The sequence below is a fragment of the Melopsittacus undulatus genome, chromosome 5, assembly GCF_012275295.1.
Source record: "Melopsittacus undulatus isolate bMelUnd1 chromosome 5, bMelUnd1.mat.Z, whole genome shotgun sequence".
Taxonomy (NCBI): domain Eukaryota; kingdom Metazoa; phylum Chordata; class Aves; order Psittaciformes; family Psittaculidae; genus Melopsittacus; species Melopsittacus undulatus.
This window is the reverse complement of record NC_047531.1, coordinates 45,901,782-45,923,549: the sequence shown is the minus strand read 5'-3', so window position 1 is coordinate 45,923,549 and position 21,768 is coordinate 45,901,782. Positions and strand designations below refer to the sequence as shown.

Here is a 21,768-nt window from a genome sequence, read left to right as displayed (position 1 = left end):
GGCAGGGCGGTGAGTAACGCTCTCCCTATTCCTCAAAGTCTGTTACGTAAAGAGTCAATACCGTAACCCCTTCTGGACGGTAAGGAAAAGCTAGGCTGAGGTGTACGTTACGTAAGTACCGGGCGTACGCGAGTTGCGTAACTTAGACCGGCGTAGGGCAGGAAGAGGCTGCGCGTTTTGCGTAAAATTCTCCCTCGGATTGTGCAGGAAGGGTTGGCAGGGGGTCGGCCTATTACGTTAATTCTGCAGCGTAGTCGGGTTTGGAGAATACAGCTTTTTGCCTAGGCAGTCGTTGGTTCCCCGGAAGATGGCAGCGGGGCTGAGGAGACAATAACGGGAGGGCTGCGAGCGCCGCTCCGGCGGGGCCGGATGCGGCCGGTGCCCTGGGTTGTTTCCCTCTGTTTTTATCCGTGGCAGAGTACGAAGGGCATCTGGAGCAGGAGCAGGGGAGACAGCAGCCGTGATGTTTGCTTTCACCCAAGTGCTAAGAGACCGGGAGGAAGTGGCATGCCAGCAGCCTTCGGTCATGGACCCCCTCCGGAGCTGCAGGCGGGTCACAGCAGCCTCTCCGGAATGTAAACGAATTCCCCTCTTTGGCCACTGTGGTGTTAATTGCAGGCGGTCAAAGAGATTATCTAAGTACTCGAAGGACACCAGGCATGGCATTGACGCTGTGTTTATGGGCTGCTGGCATCTGACTGCCTAGATCAACTAGACACTCCTATCTAGAAGATAAAATAAGCAATGAGGCAATTGCATAGCATAGGTTGCAAGGTCTTTTGTGCTGTGCTCAGGCTTTGGTACCCACCGACAAGTAGCCAACCGGTCTGTCCCTGCACAGGAAGCCATGTCTGGTGGGGAGTCCATGTTCACCAGCCTAACCAAACCTAGGCTCAAACTGCCACTGCACCATCGGCAGAGCTTTCTGGGCGGTCACATGATCACAAGTCAGGCAGGCTGGCAGAAGGGGAAGTGTGTCCTCTTCACTTTCACACGCTTGAAACAAATAACTTGGCCTGGAATGAGAACACAAGCTGTTTACTGTTCTGGTTGTATATACTGTGTGCATGTACGTATGGCATATGTAGGAAAGCAAAAAACAGTTTTGGTGCTTGAAATAAAATGTTGGAAGAAACTCGGGCCTTTTAAGTGGGTGGGAGGGAGTCAAGTGACACCATATGCTCTCACCAACTCTCAGTATGTGGCCCTTACATACAAATGCCCGGTGTGGGAAGGACTGGCACAGAGAACTGGACTGACAATAGCTGATCCCCTCCATCCAGCTTCAGAGATCAGCTGACCTCCCTGCCTCTCTTTCTAGACTCCACTGTCAAACATAGTGCTTTACCTCAGGAAAAATAACAGAGATCTGTTAGGAAGCCACTTGAGGAAGGCAAATTCTAGGTCTGTCACAGTGTCCAGTTTTTCTTGCATGAATTTCTGGTCATCACTGCCTTTTTACTTCATGTCCTCTTACATGCATTAGTAGTGTAAGTATTGGTGTCGGTTTATCTGCCCTATCTAGCCACTGGTTTTGCTTTCATCTGCTTTTTAATAATAATATTATTTAATAATGTTAATATTCTTACCTATATTAGGAGACTGACAAAGCAAATTCTATAAAGGTTGTTTCCTTAGAGAACCAGACAAAAGGTGTTAAAATGTGGGATTGCATTGTGAAAGATCAGGAAGATTATTGAGAGCAGGGTTTGATTTAAAGCACCCAAACAGAAGCAGAGTGTGGTTCGTAATCTTTATTTTTAAATTTGAGATGAACAGTTTGAAAACATTCTTTCTGAAAAGTAGAGAATGCTAAATAAAAATACAAAATTATCTAGTCAAGATAAAAATGCTTGAAAACATATTTTTGAAACAACATGTTCTTGTATGGTATGTGAGGGTCCACCAAGTTCTTGGGCTGTAGATCCTGCCACTGCTTTTTTCATCTATTTATATCCATTTTATAACTGAGTTTATTCCAATTCTGTTCCATTTCACACTATTAAATTTTACCACATAACCACTTTCTTTGAAAGAAACTAAAAAAGTGTATTTTAATTTAATGTGAAAGGACAGCTTTGATTTTCACAAAATATAAGAAAAGGCTTCTTAGAACAATTCACAAGCTTATTTCTTAAATCTTTGTCTGCTGAATTCAGTTGTAAAACAAAGACCCAAACCGAACCAAATTTTATTAGGATCAATAAAACTGAACTGTACAAAATTCATCCAGGTGTTCTCCCAAAAGACCTCAGTTGGTTCACAAAATGCAGTCAGGCAGTTAGTGACCTCACACAGATCTTCATCCCAGTTACCCATGTTGTTTTCAGCTCTACATTGACATCATTTTTTCTGCCTATTCTTTGGCATCCCCAATCCCTCCAGCAGTTATTGCAAACGTGGCTTCGTTTTCAGGCATCTCAGGGCTGGGAAAAAATGAAGCAACAAAGATGTGGGTTTCCCCATGCTAAATGCAGTTGTGAAATGGTCCCCAAAATGTTGAAGTATTCCAGGTTGGCTACATATATGTTGTCTTTATGCCTGTATGTAAGGTGTAGAATGTGGTGAATATTACCAAGATCAGCAAATGTGAAATCCAACACAATGGAGGGAAATTCTATGATTCTGTGATTCTATGAAATGGAGAAGGTGCAGGACAAGGAAAGATTTATTTCTGTGCAAACTCTCATTTCAGTTACTTAGTTCCTGACCAGAAACACTGATCTGTCTGTGTAGTTCTGGTGTGACTTTTAGTGACTTATGCCTGCCACAGTTTACCACATAAAGTGATAATAATGGAGTCAGTAAAACTTAGTAATTCAACATCTCTGAAATTTTCCTGCCAAGGGACCACTAGAGTTGCCAAACTATTTGATGGTCTTCTTTAAGAGATAAGCTTCTAGTAGGATTTATGATGAAAAATTATATAGTTTAATGCATGCAATACACAAGACAACTGTAAGCCTGTTAGTTACTTTGTCCTGTCAGATTTTCTCTCAATTTACCATCCAGAAACATGGTTAGTTTGAAACCCTAAATCTCTGTCAAACCATTAAGTTTCAGTCCCATGAACTTTGTCACCTTGCAGTTGCTCATAACACAGCTTCCTTCCTGTGAAGGAAGGGTGATTTACCTGTCATATATCTTTGCAATACGCAGCTCCCCTCTCCCTTTTCTCAAGCTAATCCTGGTGGTCGAAGCATGAGCAAGGATATGGCCCCCAATGGGCTTTTTTGGGTCTGCCTGAAAGCTAATTAGCAAGAAAATTGTTCAAACTCCATAGGATAATACTGTGATTAACTGACAGACAAGGCATATTTAACTAAGTAGTAAATAATCAGATAAATATATCAAAAAAGGACTTTAACACACTTGCCTCAAGATAGGATGTTCAAATATTCAATGCTGGCATCATTTTTCTCTCATTAAACTCAAGAGCCTCTAGAAATACACATCTTAAACTCCATATGTAATTGCTCAAAAAAAAAAATGGGATGCCTTTTCAGTACTTTATATGGCTTGTTTTTGTTCAACTCACAATGAAAGAAGCCATCATGCCAGGCAGCAGGTAAACATTAAAAATCTCATAACAAAGACTGAGATAAGCCTATAGGTGTCATCCATGAATGATTCATCATATTAAAGGGACCAGTGACCAATCTGCACCTTCATTTTGGTGCCTCTTGCTCCATACAATCTCAGCTCTTGTTTCTGTTAAATATGTAATACAGACGACAGGAAGATTTGGTAAAGAGAGAGAAGCATCTTACGTCATCGTTGCTCCTGGATCAGCAGTCATCTGGTTGGTCACAAATACGGCCACATTATATTCTGCAATAGAAAATAATGCAAAGAGAGTAGACCAAATTCAATTCTAATTCCAAAATATTCTTCCACCCATGGGAAAAGCCAGGCTGCTGCTGAAGCACTTCAGATTCCAAATGCAAGAGAAGCAAATATTCTTTATGTCTGATGGTTGGAGTTAATCAGGAGACAGCCTTAATTTGCTGCTGTGTGATGTCAGCTGTAATACTTATGCCAAAAATGAACGCTTTTCAGACTTGCACTGAACAAGTCTTTCTCAGTTCCCATCTTCTCTGCTGGCTCCCTGCCCACAGCCCCCTCTCGCTCCCTTTGTTGGTTTGCTGGGGTTTTTTTTAATTTACTGCATGAAAAAAGTCATTTACTCATTCCTCTTCAACATTCCTGAGACATTCTAAAGAGGAGGAACACTATTCATCCTGTTTTCATCCCTCAGAGCATTTCAAAGTACTTGGAAGGTGGCAATTAGTACAGTTTTTTATGGCTCTGAGCCTTCATCCTTTTATGTATTCCTCATGTTGCTTGTGTACTTAGACTGTCGAGATTTGGGGAGCACGGTTTCTCATGGCAGGTATTTCTCCAGTTCTACAACCTGTTCTCTCATTTAAGACTTGTCTTACCAGTATTTATAGGAAAACGCTAAATGTTGAATGGTTCTAAAGATTCCTTAATCTGTCGTCTTGAAATACTACACTATCAGTTTGTTCTTTCAGTAATTGACAGAGGCGTAAAGTGAAGCAATGCCAATGCCTGGTCAATAATACACTTAGACTATGAAGTGGTTGTGCTACTAACAACTACAGCTGCAGTAACTCCAGTCTATGTTTTCTGAATTTTGCCATGTTTCTCTCACCTTCTGATATTTTTTGGAGCCTTGACAGCATCTGAGCGAGTTTCTGTTGTCGTTCAGCCAACTCCCCACGACCACTGAAATCCACACGGAAAAGTGCCATTATGGAGTCAATGATCTGCATTGTAATTGTACTCAGTAAGTAAATACAGTGAAAGAAAGTAAAAGAACCTATGCTAAAAGCAGTAATAATGATAATAAAATTATTCTTGTACCAATAGCTTGAAAATATCAGCTTCCTCATGGAACTTGGCTGCTACATAGTCAAGCAATTCCATCTGGTGTTCACCTGGTGGGAAGTACAGTTGCTAAGTGAAATTAGGGCCAAAAGAGCTCTGAAGACACAAAAGCCTGAATTTTAAAATTCCACTTTAAATGTCTGCACTGTTTGTTTTTTCACTGCCAACAGTTTTAAATCCAGCGCCCAAAACCAAGCTGCCTTTACAATATCCAACAATGCCTGTGCTTCCGCAGGTTCCAGTTTCTAACAAAACATCCTTGTGAAAAGCTTCACGAGAAAACTCTACATGAAGACATCATATTTGTGTTGTGTTAAGAATTGAAAAGCAGTATAAATATTTGAATCTAATGTTGAGTTCAATGACACACAGAAATAGTATTAATCATATTATTCATATTAATATTATACTCTCAAAGTGAAAGTCCCATTTAAAACTTCCTTGAAGAGGAACTTCCTTGAAGTTTTAAGGCAGTATCTTGTGACAGAGTTTGCTGATCTGTTCCTGTAAAGTCCCATTCACAAGACCATAGAGAATTTCTCAACAGCATTTACAGAATTAGCTTGCATCCAGGCAATTATGGTTACATTGGTTGGTGCTTCTCTTACTAAGATCTTACATTGCCACTTGTCATGCAACCAGCAGAGTTCACTCCTTGTTGTGGCAAACTGCAAAACATTATGTAGTGCTGCTGAGCTGGAATAGAATCATAAAATGGTTTGGGTTGGAAAGAACCTTAGGGTCATCTAGTTCCAACCCCCCTGCAAATAGGCAGACACCTTCCACTTGACCATGTTACTCAAAGGCTCCGTCCAACCTGGCCTTGAACACTGCCAGGAACAGAGCATTTACCACTTCTTTGGGCAGCCTGTTCCAGTGCCTCACCACCCTCACAGTAAAGAACTTCTTCCTTATATCTAACCTGAACTTCCCCTGTTTAAGTTTAAACCCATTCCCTCTTGTCCTATTGCTACAGTCCCTGATGAAGAGTCCCTCTCTGGCATCCTTGTAGGCCCCAGTTTACAACACCAGAAACAGAAAATGGAAGCAAGCTTGCAACTTTTGTTGGCAGAAAAACACTCTTTATGACCCTCAGTGGGGAACTTTAGTTAATAAACTGAGAAATATTAAAACAGGAGTCTTAAAGAAAAAACAGTGCTGATGCCAGTTACAGGAACAGTCTTACTAGTGTATGCACGTGCGTACAGCACGTTGTCCAGTACTGCATCGTGGTCAAGACTGAAGCGATCAGCAATGTCACGGAGACGATCTGGTCTGCTGGTGTTAGTCAAAGTTAAGGATTTCTCTTTGTACAAACCACGCTCTGAAAATAATAAAACTCCATTCCAAAATAGAACTATGGGGGAAAAGAAAAAAAGAGTATTTATTTTGATCCATGAGAAGACTGACTTTTTCTCTTCACACTGTTCCAGATACCCTAAAGATAGCTTAGGTCTCATGATGATAATTGTTTGTGTTCAGGGTTTGAGGGGGGGGGTGTGACATATGGGTATCTGTGCTCTAGGAATTTAGCTGTGAGCAAAACCTATTTATATGCAGTCTGCCACAGATATGAAGTGTTAAAAATAGCGTTTAGTACTTAGATGAATTTCTCTTGAAGTATATAAAAAAGCTTCTATCACCTGTAGAAGGCATATTAGATCTCAAAAAAACCTCCCAGTTAAAATAAAATCTGTATCCTAACCAAGTTTTTCAGATCAGATTCCATTGAGACAAAAGTCACTGTCTTGTGGGTCTCTACACACCGTGCTCTCCAGGCTCTCTCCTGTCAGCCATGTTTTACAAGTATGAAGCTATCTGGAGCCTCCTACTTGCATATAACAAAACAAATTATTTTTCCAGTTCATCCTACCTCTAGTTTTAATAGTCCAAAAGATACAAAGTGTTTTCTGTATCAATGAAGATAATCTTTCCACCTGTGTAGCCATTTGGTCCTGGAAGCTGAGCTGTCACTACAGTGAATTCATACAAGATAAAAAGGAAAAAGCAGGAAAAATATTTTCTTACTCCCTCTATTATTATTTTATAATAAAATACAACTGCTTATCCGTATCACCAGTTTTAATCAGCCTGGAAATCAGGAGTACCTCAAGTCTTAACTGCAATCTTGAGTAGAAACTCAAGCCCCTTTTCTCAAATGAAGATCAGATAAGACATAATGGTGTAAAAAATGTGTTTTACTCAGTACCATCACTAAATCTGTGTATTTTATATTGAAAATAGGTAAGGATATTATTAGGAAGTTCTTACACTCAAAGAATCCTCTTAGTGCTCTGCCCAAATTAATGGTATTGATTTAGTAGGATTTTTTTCCCCAGCTGTAACTCGTATGATCAAAAATTATTTGGATTTGAACTTTTCCTGGTATGTGAATAGTTCCCAGTTGTGGGTTTAGTCTCTTTGGAGCGAATAAGCTAAAATACTTGATTTGGTTGTAATCACTCATTGATTGGTAGTATGTTTGTGTTAAGGTACAACAATAGGTATGATTGTTGTAATCAATCAAAAGGGTATGATTCTACTGACCATTAGACTGCACTCAACAGAAGAGGCCTTATTTTTCCAGAAGGTGCCATAATTTCTTATATAATATAAGGTTCATTTAAAGGAATGTTTGCCTACCCAATGTCTGGTAACTGTATTCTAGAGGCATTAATAGTTATATTAGTTAGTATTTACTACTATTTACAGCTTGGGAGCTATTGCTGGAAATCAGAGTCCTGCTGTATCTGGCACTGCCTGAATATGGTGACTACCAGAGATTTTGATTATCCAGCTCCTGTCACCAGAAGTATCCCTTCAGTGCCCTTTCAGAATGTCACATTCAGCAAAACCACTTGAAACCAGAAAATGAAGAGTTTCTGAGAGAGAGTCTTGCCTTTGCCCTTTTCTGAGCAATGGCCCTGTCCACCCTATAACCTTTATTTGCGCATTTTTCCCAGATGGCCTGTTTCACTGGCTCCTATAGGACATTCTGTTAGATTCTCTCTCCTTATAGCAAAACTCATGTTGATGTGAGCAGTATTAAAAAGTAATAATTTCTATGAGTTCTCTACGCAGACACAATTAATAGTTGTCAGAGTCAGGGTCTGTTTCACAGTATTTCTAGAGATAAAGGGTTCCAACTTGTTTGTATGTGTTTAATTCTGACGTAGTTGTAAAGAATGGATTCACTGAACAGAAACAGTGGTCTTTTTTAAGGGATTATACCTACCACAAAGGGTGTGAGATAGTTGGGTTTTGCCTGTCCGGAACTCTGTTGAAACAGAAGAAGGAAAAAAAAAAGGAAAAGGAAATAAAAAATGTCAGGGTTTCTTTTTCAGGAGTTACTGCAGTTAGAAACACTCTTATTTACAAAATTCACCTCTGTCCCTTTTACAATCATTTAACCCCCATTTATAAATCATATTCTGTGCAGTAGAAGTATGTAACATGAAAAGCAAAATCTGAACTACTAAATTAATTTGATCATGCTTGACTGCTAACGTCATTTATTCTTTTCTGTGTAGAAGTTAAAACCGCATGGCACCTATGGAAAATCATTAACTGAGGGAGGGGTGAAGGAATAGCTGATTCCACTGACCTGGCCTAGTTTCATTTTTGGTAAAATGATCATAGAATTATAGAATGGTTTGGGTTGGAAAGGACCTTGAGATCATCTAGTTGCAAACCCCTCCCACAGGCAGGGACACCTTACCCTAGATCATGTCACCCAAGGCTGTGTACAGCCTGGCCTTGAACATTGCTAGGGATGGAGCGTTTAATCTCATTATATCCAATCATGTTAAGTCTCCAATTTATCTTTTCTAAGGGGAAGAGTACTGTGTTTTATAAACTCTTATTGGTTTTGAAACGTTTGCCACTAGCTGATCAAATTTACTGTAATAGTAGTTTAACTGTAATTTCAAAATCTCACTTGAAATGCAATGTATCTTAAGTGTGCCTAAATAAAATACCTTCTGTGGCAGTTTTGTTACTGGAAAGTGTGAAAAACTAAAGAATAAGGTATTGTTTATTAAGATATATGTTAGGTATATATATGTTAAGCCCAATATAAAGGTTAGACAACAAAAGATATGAAATTGCTTATGCACACAGTTAACGGACACAGTTTATGCAAGATAAGATAACCGCAATCGCTTACACCAATTAAACCAGAAACCGTTTATGCAAACATAAGATGACCACAAGGTGTTACAGAAACTGGCTTGCAAGATGTTCCAGGAACTGGCAGAAATAAGACAAACCACTCCATATAAGGACATAAATGAAGGGTCAACTATGGAACAAAGGAGGAAGACTTCTTACTTCGGCCTCACCGACCACCGGGAGGCAGAGGTCGACCCCCTAGCAACAGCTGAAGCATGCGCAGAGTACCTCAACTACGTCATGAACACGGAAGTAAAAGATGTATAAGGGAGGGCTTTTTGAACTGCTCAGGACGGCAGTAGGCGGAGCGCAGACTCCCCTGCCGTCCAGCGCTGTCTTTGCTCATATTCTACTTGCTATAATTAATAAAATTCTAATTGGATTATGATCCGTTGTGGTCTCAATTTATAACAATTTCTGGTGCCGTGACTCGGATAAGGAACGGTGAGCTTTGGTCCTCCGGGGAGGCGCCCCGCGACATTTCGCGGCCCCGCGACCAACAGCTTACCTCAACCTTACCGACGAACCTAAATTCTAGAATAATGAGCAAAGGAAAAAACCGGTAAAATCCCATAAAAATTCTGTGCACGGGAGTCCGGACGAAGACACAGGACGCGTAAGTATATTGCGAAATTCGCAGAGCGGAATTGTCCGCGGCGAAACTGTTCGCAGGTTTGCCGTTCGGGCGGGATTGGGTTTCCTGGAATATAACGAATGAGAGGTTCGATATACTGAACCAAGCGAGTGTGGACCCTTAAGTACTGCGTTTTCCATCTCCCGCGAGGGACTGGGCCAGGAACAAGGGGGAGCGAGTGAGTGTATATTTGTGGATATTCCAGAAGATGGGGGGCGAAGGGCAGCAAGCCTTCGACTCACATGAATACCCCTTAGATAATTGGAGAGATTTCCCTGAAACCCTAGGGAAAGATAAGCAAAAAAATGATAGAATATTGTACTAAGATATGGGGAGGGAAGACGGGGCCCAGGTAGAGGTCCCCGGAGTAAGACAATGGGTCAGAGTAAGAGTCGTAATTATAACCCAGGAAAGGATCCAAGGAGAGATCCTAAGAATAAAGCAGGGAGCAGCCCACCGGATGCACCACCGGACGGTCCCCTGGGGTTAATGATAAAGTACTGGGACATTCAGCCGTCCCAGGAAGGAAAAAAGAGTAAGGGAAAAATGGTCCATTACTGTATGAAAGTATGGGCAAAAAAAAAAAAAAAAAAAAAAAAAAAAAAAAAAAAAAAAAAATCGACCCGATATTTGGGTCCGCAAGACACAGTGGGTGTCTTGTACAAAAAGGTTTTATGCACAAGAGGCAGCGGGCGTCCTATGGTTTACAATCACAGGAGGCAGTGGGCATCTTGTAGTTAGGATCCTGCAAGACACAGTGGGTGTCTCGTAGAAAAAGTTTTGTTTTTTAGGCAGCAGACATCTGATGGTCTGAATCCTGCAAGGTATAGTGGGTGTCTTGCAGAAAAGGTTTTGAGGATTTCAAAGGTATGTGCTGCATGAAAGTAATCTGACCATTCTGAATCAATCCATACTAAGCTGGGAAAACTGCAGGAGAATATGCAAAAGCTTAAAATTGTTGGAAGTGGATTGGATAAGGAGTTACTGGATGGTTCAGAGATATACTTAACCAAGGCCTTCTCCAGGTAACATGGATAGGTCTGTCATAAATAATAGAGTAAAAGAATTTACTCACTTTATAGAAAAAGGGGAAACTGATACACGGGTAACCAATGTACAGGGAGGTAATACAGAGAAATTGTATAAGGGAGTTAAAGGAATTCCTATGCTTAAACAAAAGTATTGTCTGTCCTAAATACCTGCCATTGCCATCTTGCCAAGGCATTGATTACTGCTGGAGGGGAAGAAGCAGATGCTAATTCTATTGACAAAAGCAGATGAAAGGTCCTGCTGATAAGCCGGGAGAGGCAGACTGGGCGATCAAGCCTTAAGACCATGACAAAAACACAGGTGTTTGGTCCTATTAATAAGCGGCAGGAGAAGCAGACTGGGCGCCGACTAACCCTAAGTCCATGTCTGGAGATTAAAAGGTGTAAAGGTTAAAAAGAGGGAGACTCATTTACTTCATCCTGAAACCCCTGCCCATGATCAGAGGGGGCACTGCGCAAGTGCAAAGGACCTTCTGGCTCATTATAATACGAAGCGGGGATAGATAATACATATGTATAGGCGGATCGGGTGAGCCCAGGTTTTCGCTGTATCCCAAGTTTTGGGAGCCAGGACGGACCTGCTAGGGGGGCAGGTGAAGGGTAAGCGAACCCACCAGGTTTCTGTTGTATCTCAGATTCTGAGAACCGTGAGGAGAGTAAGCGGAACCATAGTGTGAGTGAGGGATCCCATGTGTAACTTTGTGTTTCTGTGTGACTGAGACGTAGCATAGCTACAAAGCGAGTGTGGAGTCCCAATCCGCGGTTCCGTGTCTCCGCGAGGAGAGCGGCCGGAGACGGACGAAGCGTCTATATTTTTTTTGGACCTGTGTATCCTGTCTGTGAGCGGGGGCCTGGCTGCCCTCCCGCTGTCCTTTCTGTGTAACCCTGTGTGTGTCCTGTCTGTGAGCAGCTTAGAAAAGGGCGGAGGGGGAGTGTCCGGCTGCCCCTCTCGCTGCTCTTTTTTTTCTGTCCTGTGCATCTTCTTGTGTGTGTACAGCCATTAAATTATAGATACCCAATCGGTAATTCTCTGAGAACAGAAATAAAATGATTATTTTGTGGAAAAAGCCACAAAAGTTCTGGGAGGTTAAAAAGAAAAAATTGGGAAAGGGTTTGTAAAAAAAAAAAAAAAAAAAAAAAAAAGTATCAAAGAAAATTTGAAGAGGCATGATTGTAAAGGAAATTTTGCTGTAACCGAAACTATGATCTAACAACAGGGGAGCCGATCTTCAGAACCCAGAGATATTATTGTACTGACCCCCTTAAAAATATCATACAACTTGTGTGTAGGTGCTCTCATTTTCATAAGTGCATTTGCAGAGTACTGGGAAAGAGAAGCTATAGAGATTTGTAAAAGATTGGCTGAAATGGGAGCCGGTCAAGACAAGGAAATTCTGAAGAAAAGCCCATTGGGTTACATTTTGGCACATTGGAAAGAACTGAGAGGGTCTTCTGGGGCCTCTGTAAACAAGAAAACGTTGGTAAAATATTATAACCAATGCTGACCTTCATACACTTTAGAAGATCAGGAAAAATGACCTAAAATGGAACTTTGAATTATTATACATTGTTATAATTAATGTTGTTTTTGAGGTGATAAGGAAAATGGAATGAAGTAATGTATGCAAATATGACAGAGTGCAAAATTAATATACCTCTTCCTGATCCCTTAATTTTGGCTTTGGAAAAGGACAGGAAAAACTAAAAGCTAAAGAAATGTTGTTCAGATTGTGATACTGGGGAAAGATGTTAAGAAGTTAAGATGTTAAAAGGAGGAAGCTCGAGCAGCTCCTGTGTTTGAGCATGGGATGGGTGCCGGGATAGGCAAACAAATGGAAACAGACATGTTGATAGATGGGACTGAAGGGTTGTTGGATAAATGTGGACTGGGAGTAAAGGAGGAAACATGGAAAGTGGATAAAAAGAAAGCGGTTGCTTTAAAACTGGTGGAGAAGGAATGTTGAACAGAGGTGGGGGAGTAGGCTTTTCTGTGGAACCGGATCTGTGTGTGTGCTATGGGGAATCTGGACCCTGGAAGTGAGACTGCCCTGGAGGGGAGTGCCATGGGGCGGCTGCAGTGAATGAATTAGAACTAGAATGACATAAAAGCTGAAAAGAAGAGAGTTTATCCCCTCGTTGGGAGGGACCATTTCTTGTTCTTTTAACTACAGAAACGGCGATAAGAGCTGCTGGAAAAAGGTGGACACACGCGTCTCGAGTAAAAGGACCCATAAAGGAATGGAAAGTTGTGACTGAACCCAGAGACGCCAAGCTGACCCTCTAGAGGACTTGGATAAGTAACTGAGAGAATTCATATTGACTCCTGTAAATCTGATATGGGAAATGAAGATATAGATTTGGAAATTATTTTAAGAAACCATAGGATAAGGGCCAGTATTAGTCCATGTCCTCCTATATGCAAACACTGCAATTTGTATATTAGAGCCAAGTGTCCCAATTATTTGAAGCATATTATTACTCATAGGAGAGACCATGAACAATTTTTGAGAAATCAATTACAGTTCTTTTTGCATTCAGTGTGAAATTACCAGTTCGTTGGAACAGTTGTTGTGGGTCAAATACTACTGCCATAGTAGCCGACGGGGAATATACCTTTAACCTACCAGAGAGGGCAAGACCGGAGGGAATCGGTGCTGCAGCTGAAAAGGTCTGCCGAGGGCTGCAACCCCTGGGGCTGTGACCGCTGAGCACTATGATCCTGACCGGACCTCTTTTGGTGTCGGTTCCGATAGGAACCATATGGGAAGATGCCGTGGCTTCTAAAATCATTCACAACAACTGTAGTGAATGCATTACCACAACTAGACAAGGGAGAGTAACCACTCAAATGCTGGTCTACCACACCTTTTATGAATGCAAAGGAACAAAGACAGGCAGTTGCATATACAATCAAACTCAGTGAGAACAAATTCAGAAGGAAGATTAATTGGAATAAGTTATAATGAAGTTATAACCAATTTGAGTACATCACTGTCAATTTTTGATGCATGTGATATTATAGATGATGATTTAGATACTAATAGTGGAAGTTCAGAGTGGAGGCAGTACTACAGTAGCCAACCAAAATATATTTGCCCAGGTGGATACCAATGTCATATAAATCCTGATTATGTACCTAATCAAACAGCTAGGTATCAGTCATCACACCTCTGTGGAAGAAAAGGATGGTCTTGTGTATGCTGGGATACTGCAGGCTAGGGATGTGATTATCAATGTAAGACTTTACAAGCTTCAATAGCAAGAATGCAAACAAACAATAACTGTACAACCCGTGCCTGCAATCCAATAAATTTAACTCTCATAGATTTGAAAAAAATTGGAAACAGAAGCAAGTAACTAAAATTGGACTTAAAATATATGGAACTGGGGAAGACCCAGCTGTGATTATTAGTATTAAGAAAAAAAAAAAAAAACTGGAGTCCAATATGAAATTCTCACAGTTGCTAAAAATCTCCTTGTAAATCTTGCTGAAAATATATCTAAAGCATTAAATGTAACTAACTGCTATGTTTGTAGGGGAACTAACCAGGGAAAGAGATGGGCCTGGGAGGCAATGGAGAGTAATACAAGCGACCCTACAATCTGGAAAAATCGAAAAGGAAACAAAAGGAGACAACAATGGATCTTGCAAACGGGTATAATCTGAAAAAGTTGTTGGCAAAATTTAGAAAATGGTGTAAAACCAATAGGAAATTTACTTTGTGAAGGGGGTTTTATGTGGAAGAGAGCAAAGAAAGACTGGGGAAGATGGGGAAATCCCATAGAAATAAATCACCAATTCAGTAACTGGACTAATGGAACTAACATACCAAACAGTTGGCCTACTCCAGATGGATATTATTGAATCTGTGGTAAAATAACTTTTGCATTTTTACCCCAAAATTGGACAGGTTCATGTATATTAGGAATGATCAGACCTAATTTCTTCTTATTAAGGAGAAAACAATATAAAAGAGAGTTACAAAATGGAAAGACAATGAGTGGCCACCTGAATGAATAATCTATTATGATTTGGCAACTTGGGCCGAAGATGCATCCTGGGGATACAGAACTCCTATATGGATGTTGAATAGAATTATAAGGTCACAAGCTGTGGTAGAAATAGTAGTAAATAAAACAGAAAATGCATTAGGATTAATTGCAAAGCAAAATACTAAAATGAAAACTGCAATATATCAGAATCATGTGGTTTTAGATTACCTGTTGGCTCAAGAAGGAGTGGTCTGTGGAAAATTTAATCTTAGTGATTGCTGTTTAGGATTAGATCTATTGTTCTTAAAAGAAGGAGGGTTATGTGTAGCTCTCAATGAAGAATGTTGTTCTTTTGCTGACCATACTGGAGTAGTACAGGACACCATGTCTGAACTCCGGAAAAGGTTAGATCAACGTAAAAAAGATCGTGAGGTGGGCAGGTCATGGTATGAAAACTGGTTTAATGTTTCACCTTGACTAACCACTTTGTTGTCCACTTTAGCAGGACCGCTTATCATGTTGATTTTGGGACTTATATTTGGGCCTTGTATATTATGCTATATTTTACACTTTATTAGGGAACGATTTGACATAGCTAAACTGCTTATTTTAACTATGAGGTCTGGGGCAAATTATAAAAGTGTATCTATTGATGAGGATGAAGATTGTTGTGAATATATTATGTCACGTAGGGACTACACTGATTGTAATTGTGAGGTATTACCCTGTGAGTGTTCTGATAAATGTTGGGATTGTGAAAAAAGGTTTATTTGCAGTGCTGAGAATGAAAGCAGCATCTAATAAACAATAATAGGATAAAAAGAAAAAGGGGGGATTGTGAAAAACTAAAGAATAAGGTATTGTTTATTAAGATATATGTTAGGTATATATATGTTAAGCCCAATATAAAGGTTAGACAACAAAAGATATGAAATTGCTTATGCACACAGTTAACGGACACAGTTTATGCAAGATAAGATAACCGCAATCGCTTACACCAATTAAACCAGAAACCGTTTATGCAAACATAAGATGACCACAAGGTGTTACAGAAACTGGCTTGCAAGATGTTCCAGGAACTGGCAGAAATAAGACAAACCACTCCATATAAGGACATAAATGAAGGGTCAACTATGGAACAAAGGAGGAAGACTTCTTACTTCGGCCTCACCGACCACCGGGAGGCAGAGGTCGACCCCCTAGCAACAGCTGAAGCATGCGCAGAGTACCTCAACTACGTCATGAACACGGAAGTAAAAGATGTATAAGGGAGGGCTTTTTGAACTGCTCAGGACGGCAGTAGGCGGAGCGCAGACTCCCCTGCCGTCCAGCGCTGTCTTTGCTCATATTCTACTTGCTATAATTAATAAAATTCTAATTGGATTATGATCCGTTGTGGTCTCAATTTATAACAAAAGGAACAGAGATTGCATCAGGAAAATCTTTTCTATATGACACATTACTAATAGCACTAATAATGTTGTGGTTTACTGAATCAGTACGCCCCAAGTCTAATGATTACTCAGCTCAAAGCCTGCAAGCAAATGAAGAGGAATAATGGGAAAAGAGAAGCAGTTTCTTTCTTCTTACACTCATGCGGGTGCTCATCTTTATGACTACAATGGGGTAAGTTTGATAAAAGTAATCCATCTTAATTTAAAATCTAAACTAAGTTGCAGTTTGTTGTCCCATAATACTTATTTCTCACCTCCAAAGGCTTCGGTGATTGCCATACTTTCAATCCCACCACCCAGGAGTTTACTGGAGGAAGGGAGAAGATTACAATATAGTTAAACCCACAAATCACAAGAGGAAAGTCAAAACCAGAAAGTTTTGCTACTTTAAGAAATTTGTTTCTGCTCTCATTTCTGCAGGGCACTAAATGATCACTGATTCATAATGAATTAACTCTGTATTAGCCTCCCTTTATGTGTGCAAGAGAAAGATCTATAGAAATTATTACTGGAAAGAAAGAAGAGAGAAAATGCCATTGAAAAGATAACATTCCATAAAAAGTATCTCAAGGGAGGTCTTGAATTAATTTTGACCCTGGACCTGCAGACTGTTTTGACTAGGTGAAAAATGATGATACATTCGGGATGCAGAGCCTGTTTATTTACAGTGGTTGTACAAAGTCCAGTTTCCCTTCAGAAAAGGAGGTGGTTTTGTTGCTTACTTGTGCAGGCACCTTTGAGCCAGCCACAGCGCCAAATGCAAGGTAACCTACATGTCCTAGCTGAATATTTATTCATTTATATTCTTGTGTCTCATTAAAGACGGCAAGTAGGATTATTGGAACAATTTGGATTAAGGAAGGATTTAAGTACAGATAAGCTTACTCAAACTCCTGGCTGCCAGTAGTAATATGAAATACCATCTTCCGTTTTTCACTGTACTCAGAGGCAGTCAGGAAGCCTGGTTCCTAAGGAAGACCAACGAGAACATGAAAGGCTTATTTTAGCTTTAACCCAAAGGTAAAGTGCAATAATCCCACATAAATATCTTCTCTTCACCCTAGCCTCATTTACATAGGATGAGTATGAAAAGCACAACAGCATTTGTCTGATTGTATTATCCCTTAGAGTAACAAGCAGAATAATTTTCACAATTTATCTTGACAATGTGGTGGAAAAGTCTGTTCAGAGAAATGTTGCCCAGCATTTTGGAGAGTCCAGCATAAGTTTAAACCATCAGCAAAATTAATGGCTTACAATAAGCTTGTTTGCAGCTTCTTTAATCTTGTCCACTTTGGCCTCCGAAAGCCCTTTTACATTGCACAGTGCCCGTCTTGTGGTCATCTGGATTCCTTTGATCGTGCAGATCCCAACTGACTTCAGTTTCTTAATATCTGCTACGTTCTGTGAAGAAAGTTCCCTTCTGTGAGTGCTCAGGGTGGTTAACATGGTTAACGGCAGGCAGAGTAAACCTTGGAAACATATTTTATGATACATTGATATGCATGTGTATTTTCACCAAGGAAGAAACAGATTTACAGTAAACTCTTCATTATGTAGTTTGTGACACCAGCAACAGAAAATTTTGAATAACACTGGTGTGAGGGATCATGGTGAGAAAGGTGTCTGGGTCAAGTTGTATTTACTTACCCCTGTTCAGTTTCAGTCTTTTTAGATCCAAGCTGATAGTAAAGAACCAGTACAGATTATTTCAGGTGGCATGGAACCCAACCTAGTAAACTCAGTAACACTCAATCTGTCCTTGGTCCCTTAGCACAGATAATCTGTAAACCAGATAATCTGATCATGGGTAATTTGGAGTGGAGTCACAAGGATCATGGAAGCTGACACTAACAGATGTGATGTTTCTGGCACATTCCCAGTACATCCAGTTTAAAGCACACATATCCTCAACATCTGACTGACACTCTGGGCTGCAATGGACTAATAGAGTTCCTTGTAAATTGAGTACAGCATCACTTCAGTCAGTGCCCTACTGACACATTTTGCCTCCTCTCACCTCATTTGATGATTTTGACATCACTGAAAACATAAACGCAAACAACAGATTACTCACAAGAAAACAAATTATGTAAAAGGTGTTGGATAACACTTCAATTTACCATTTTCAGCCACGATTTTTCTTTGGAAAAAAAAAACCCTTTGAACTGGATGTATCATCTATTTATCTAGAGAGTGTGGGTGCATAGGACATAAGAAGAGAGGGGGGTTATGCAAGAAATTAGTCATGTTCATTTGGAAGCTTATTTCTCATGCTGTGATATGTTTTTGATTATTACATTCATAGGGATGGGTGAGTTAAAATAAGCCATGAATAAAAATGACTCTTCCATCCAAAAGAATATGACAATCAGCAGTATAATCAGGATTGTGTTTTTCTATTAAGACAAGCAGACCACTGCTGCAAAGATAATTTTTCTAGGCCAAAACTTAAAAGACACTATCCTGCATCTGCATTTCCTCAGTGTCTGTCTTTCTGGTCATGTCAGACTCAAGGCTGTTCTGCATTGCAGGTCTCTATGTGGTAGACCTGGTTGTAGAAGTTCCTGTTTAGTCCTGCACAGGTACCCTTTTCACCAACAGCTTGTGCACCAGCCAGGGTTCAGCCAAGATCTACACATCCTTAGGCGAGAGTTCAGTGCTGCAAAGCATTGGCCAGTCATTTTAACACACTGACATGCCTTGCACCAGCTGCTTGTCCTGATTCTCTGTCTTATGTTGCAGCCCTGTGCCAGTCCTGGCCTCTGAGGTGGAAAAGGGCAGACGAAGGATTTACAAATAACAAAACCTAAACGGCATTATTTGTTGCGATAGTTTTATTTTTTTGATTCACAAATCCAGTTCACAGTGTGGCTACAAAAGCAGAGTCGCCAGAAGGACTAGTATTTTCTAGGGGCAGAAAGGCTTAGCAAAGGCTCACATAACCTGAACCCCTTACCAAATGCTTTGGAACATCAAACCACAGCCTTGGTGGTGCTAATCCAGCTGTCTTTGTGGCCATACTCTCAGATCTAGTGAATATTTCTCTCTCTACTCCTAGGGAAAAAAAATCAAACTCACAAGAACTATTTCTTTAAGCAAATGAATTTAAGCTATGTGGGTCATATGTTCACACAAAGATTTTAACTGGCAGAGCTGAGAACAAAAGCTTCCCCTGGGGTGTGGGAATAACCATTTGGAAAGAAGAAAAATGAAAATTAAAAGGAGCAGGAAACCCTTCTTAAGGCAGATGAACAGCCTAAGTCATTGTTCTTTGTTTTCAAGATCTTCCATACCTTGGTATTGTTCTCTGCATAGCATGCCTCATTTAATACTGACAGGCTAGTACAGCTCCCTTCCAGCTCTTGAGGGCAGCCTCTTTGGTCGACTTGTTACATTTTTAACACAAGAATTTGTGTGTTTTTCCTATCTCCCCCTATAGTTTGAGCTGTCACCCTCATGATCCTCATTCAGAACTCTCTTTAAAATTGTCAACGATTTACCAATAAAAAAAAAAATTGACAACAATTACACTGCTGACATGCCAAGCCCAGAATTACAGTGCTGACTACTGCTGTCTCATAGTGCCTGTGGCCTCCCCATTTGTATCTGTCTGTAGTTGTTTATGTTAAAATTTAATCTTACATTTCTTTGGGCAAACCCAACTTTTTATTCTGTTTCTATAACACTGAATGTAACAGGGTTCCCATCTGTGAGCCAGTCTCCTGGCTAAGCATCTAATAATAGTAATTCAAATAAATAGGTGACATTTATGGGATATTAATAATTATGTGATAACAGCATTAGGGATTAATATTTAATGAAGAAAACGAACCATTTCTTTCTCTAGCTACTAATATTTTCCTCACTCCCACTCTACCCCCTTCACCAGCATGCTGAAAATAGTATAGCAACAATTGTCACAGTGTAATTTCACAGGCACCAAAAATGCAGGAGTAATTACAAAGATTGGCAGGAACAGGAAGTAATCTATCACACAGTTTTCAAATAAATTAGCAAGTAGTTGGTTTTTCAAGAGTGCTGGGTGCTAAATACTTTGAATATCTTGCCACTTTATTTAAGAATCTGATGGGAATGAGAGTTTATGAAAACCTGTCTTATCACCAAAGGCAAAAATTGTCTTCATATGACTGATTTAGAATTTATTGCAAGGAGGAATTTCAGTCATCTGCATCGATGTGTTTGCACTGTCAGAAACAACCTTAAAATAACTTTGCATGGGCAATGTAAATTCATTGCTAATACTTACAATTCCATGCTTCTGTAGCAGGTCAATATCCTGGAAAAAGGATTCCTAAAAAGAAAATAGCAGAAAAAAATAAAACCAGATTTTGCTCTTTATTGTAATTACATCTATCTCACTATGTGACTGTTTCAAATTTGTAAACATTTCAATGATTTTCCCTAATTGTACAGAGCTTGTTGGAGTACCCAAGTAAGCAAAGCCATAGTGAGCCAAGAAGGCCTACACATTTCCTATCACCTTCTTCATAAAGTGGATCTTCACAGGCACACAGTCATCTACTGTGCTAATAGAACTTGTGTTATGATCATCATCTTGATCTTTTTCTGCCACAGTTGCTCAGTATTTGCAGGCTGATGACCATTCATTGGAAGCATAAAATTAATTGATAGTCCCCTTGTATTTGATATAGAAGTGTAAAATATAAAGAAATAATGATAATCCTATTAAAAACTCTCCATAGCTTTTGAAAGGTTAAAGGTACTTGAAGAGCAAGGCTGTACTGGGACCAGGAGAATGAGATTTTCTTGGTATTAGACTTGAAGATTTCAAATGCACTGAGCTCCCTGATGGTCTTTGGGGACCTCCTGTCTCTCTGTGAGTTTCATAACATTATCAAAATATCTTCAAACAACATTTGCTGCTAATATTTGTCAATCAACCATAAATTTACCTCATCATCCTGGTATCCTGGTTCTTCTTGGACTACTTGATCCTCCAAGGCCTTCATCATGGAAGAACAGGCTGTAAAGTATCAATCACTACTGGGAAATGCAAACAAATATAGTACTGAGGTGGCAATAAGTGAATAAATAACAATAAAAGGATTTTAAAGAAGTCCTTGAGCTACAGAAAATTCTCACTTCATCATATATGGATTTAAACTCAGAATCCGCTTCCAACTCTTTGTTATCTGACCAACCACACCAAAAGGATAAAATACACTGCATTACTCTCAGATGAAGCAGTTTGACTAGAAAGGGCTTAACTGGTGTTAGGAAAAAGGAATCTTACTCCCATCTTGGGTCAGAGATGAGTTTGGACATGGGAACATTTTAAATGATTTAACGTTAGTGGAATTTATTCTGGTAAGAAAGTTTAGCTTGTATTTTTGTGACAGAAGTCAGCCTAGTTGCAGACAGAATGCATAATGGAAAGGCTGTGCAACTTCTCTGCTCCTCCATCTTTATGTGACAGAAAGCCCACAAAACAGTGCTGTTGAGAAGGTTACAACTCCTTAGCCATGTATCTTCAGAATAGACTATAAAGCTGTATTTGTTTTTGAGTTCTTGC

At 40.0% G+C, this 21,768-nt stretch overlaps 1 protein-coding gene across 2 annotated transcripts; it reads right to left on the bottom strand.

Moving 5' to 3' along the window:
* Positions 1-2,356: 2,356 nt before the first annotated feature.
* Positions 2,357-21,232, bottom strand: DMC1 (DNA meiotic recombinase 1). 2 transcript variants are annotated; one of them, XM_005150348.2, is made up of 13 exons: positions 21,149-21,232; positions 20,482-20,526; positions 17,469-17,615; positions 17,097-17,179; positions 16,466-16,518; positions 8,147-8,188; positions 6,812-6,884; positions 6,098-6,189; positions 4,888-4,961; positions 4,676-4,790; positions 3,771-3,831; positions 3,134-3,250; positions 2,357-2,426 (listed from the first exon to the last, which is right to left on the bottom strand). In XM_005150348.2, the coding sequence occupies exons 1-13, from the start codon at positions 21,206-21,208 to the stop codon at positions 2,357-2,359; spliced, it is 1,032 nt and encodes a 343-aa protein (XP_005150405.1). In that variant the 5' UTR covers positions 21,209-21,232. The 2 variants fall into 2 exon arrangements, with proteins under 2 accessions (XP_005150405.1, XP_005150406.1); XM_005150349.1 differs by lacking the exons at positions 6,098-6,189; positions 6,812-6,884 and having other exon boundaries at positions 21,149-21,205.
* Positions 21,233-21,768: the final 536 nt, after the last annotated feature.

Excerpts from the sequence above, each read along its gene's own strand:
- DMC1 (XM_005150348.2), bottom strand. The coding sequence starts at position 21,208 with ATGATGAAGGCCTTGGAGGATCAAGTAGTCCAAGAAGAACCAGGATAC. Across the intron at positions 17,616-20,481 it reads TGCTACAGAAGCATGGAATT|AACGTAGCAGATATTAAGAA; the intron begins GTAAGTATTAGC and ends CTTTCTTCACAG. Across the intron at positions 4,791-4,887 it reads CTGATATTTTCAAGCTATTG|ATCATTGACTCCATAATGGC; the intron begins GTACAAGAATAA and ends ATTACAATGCAG.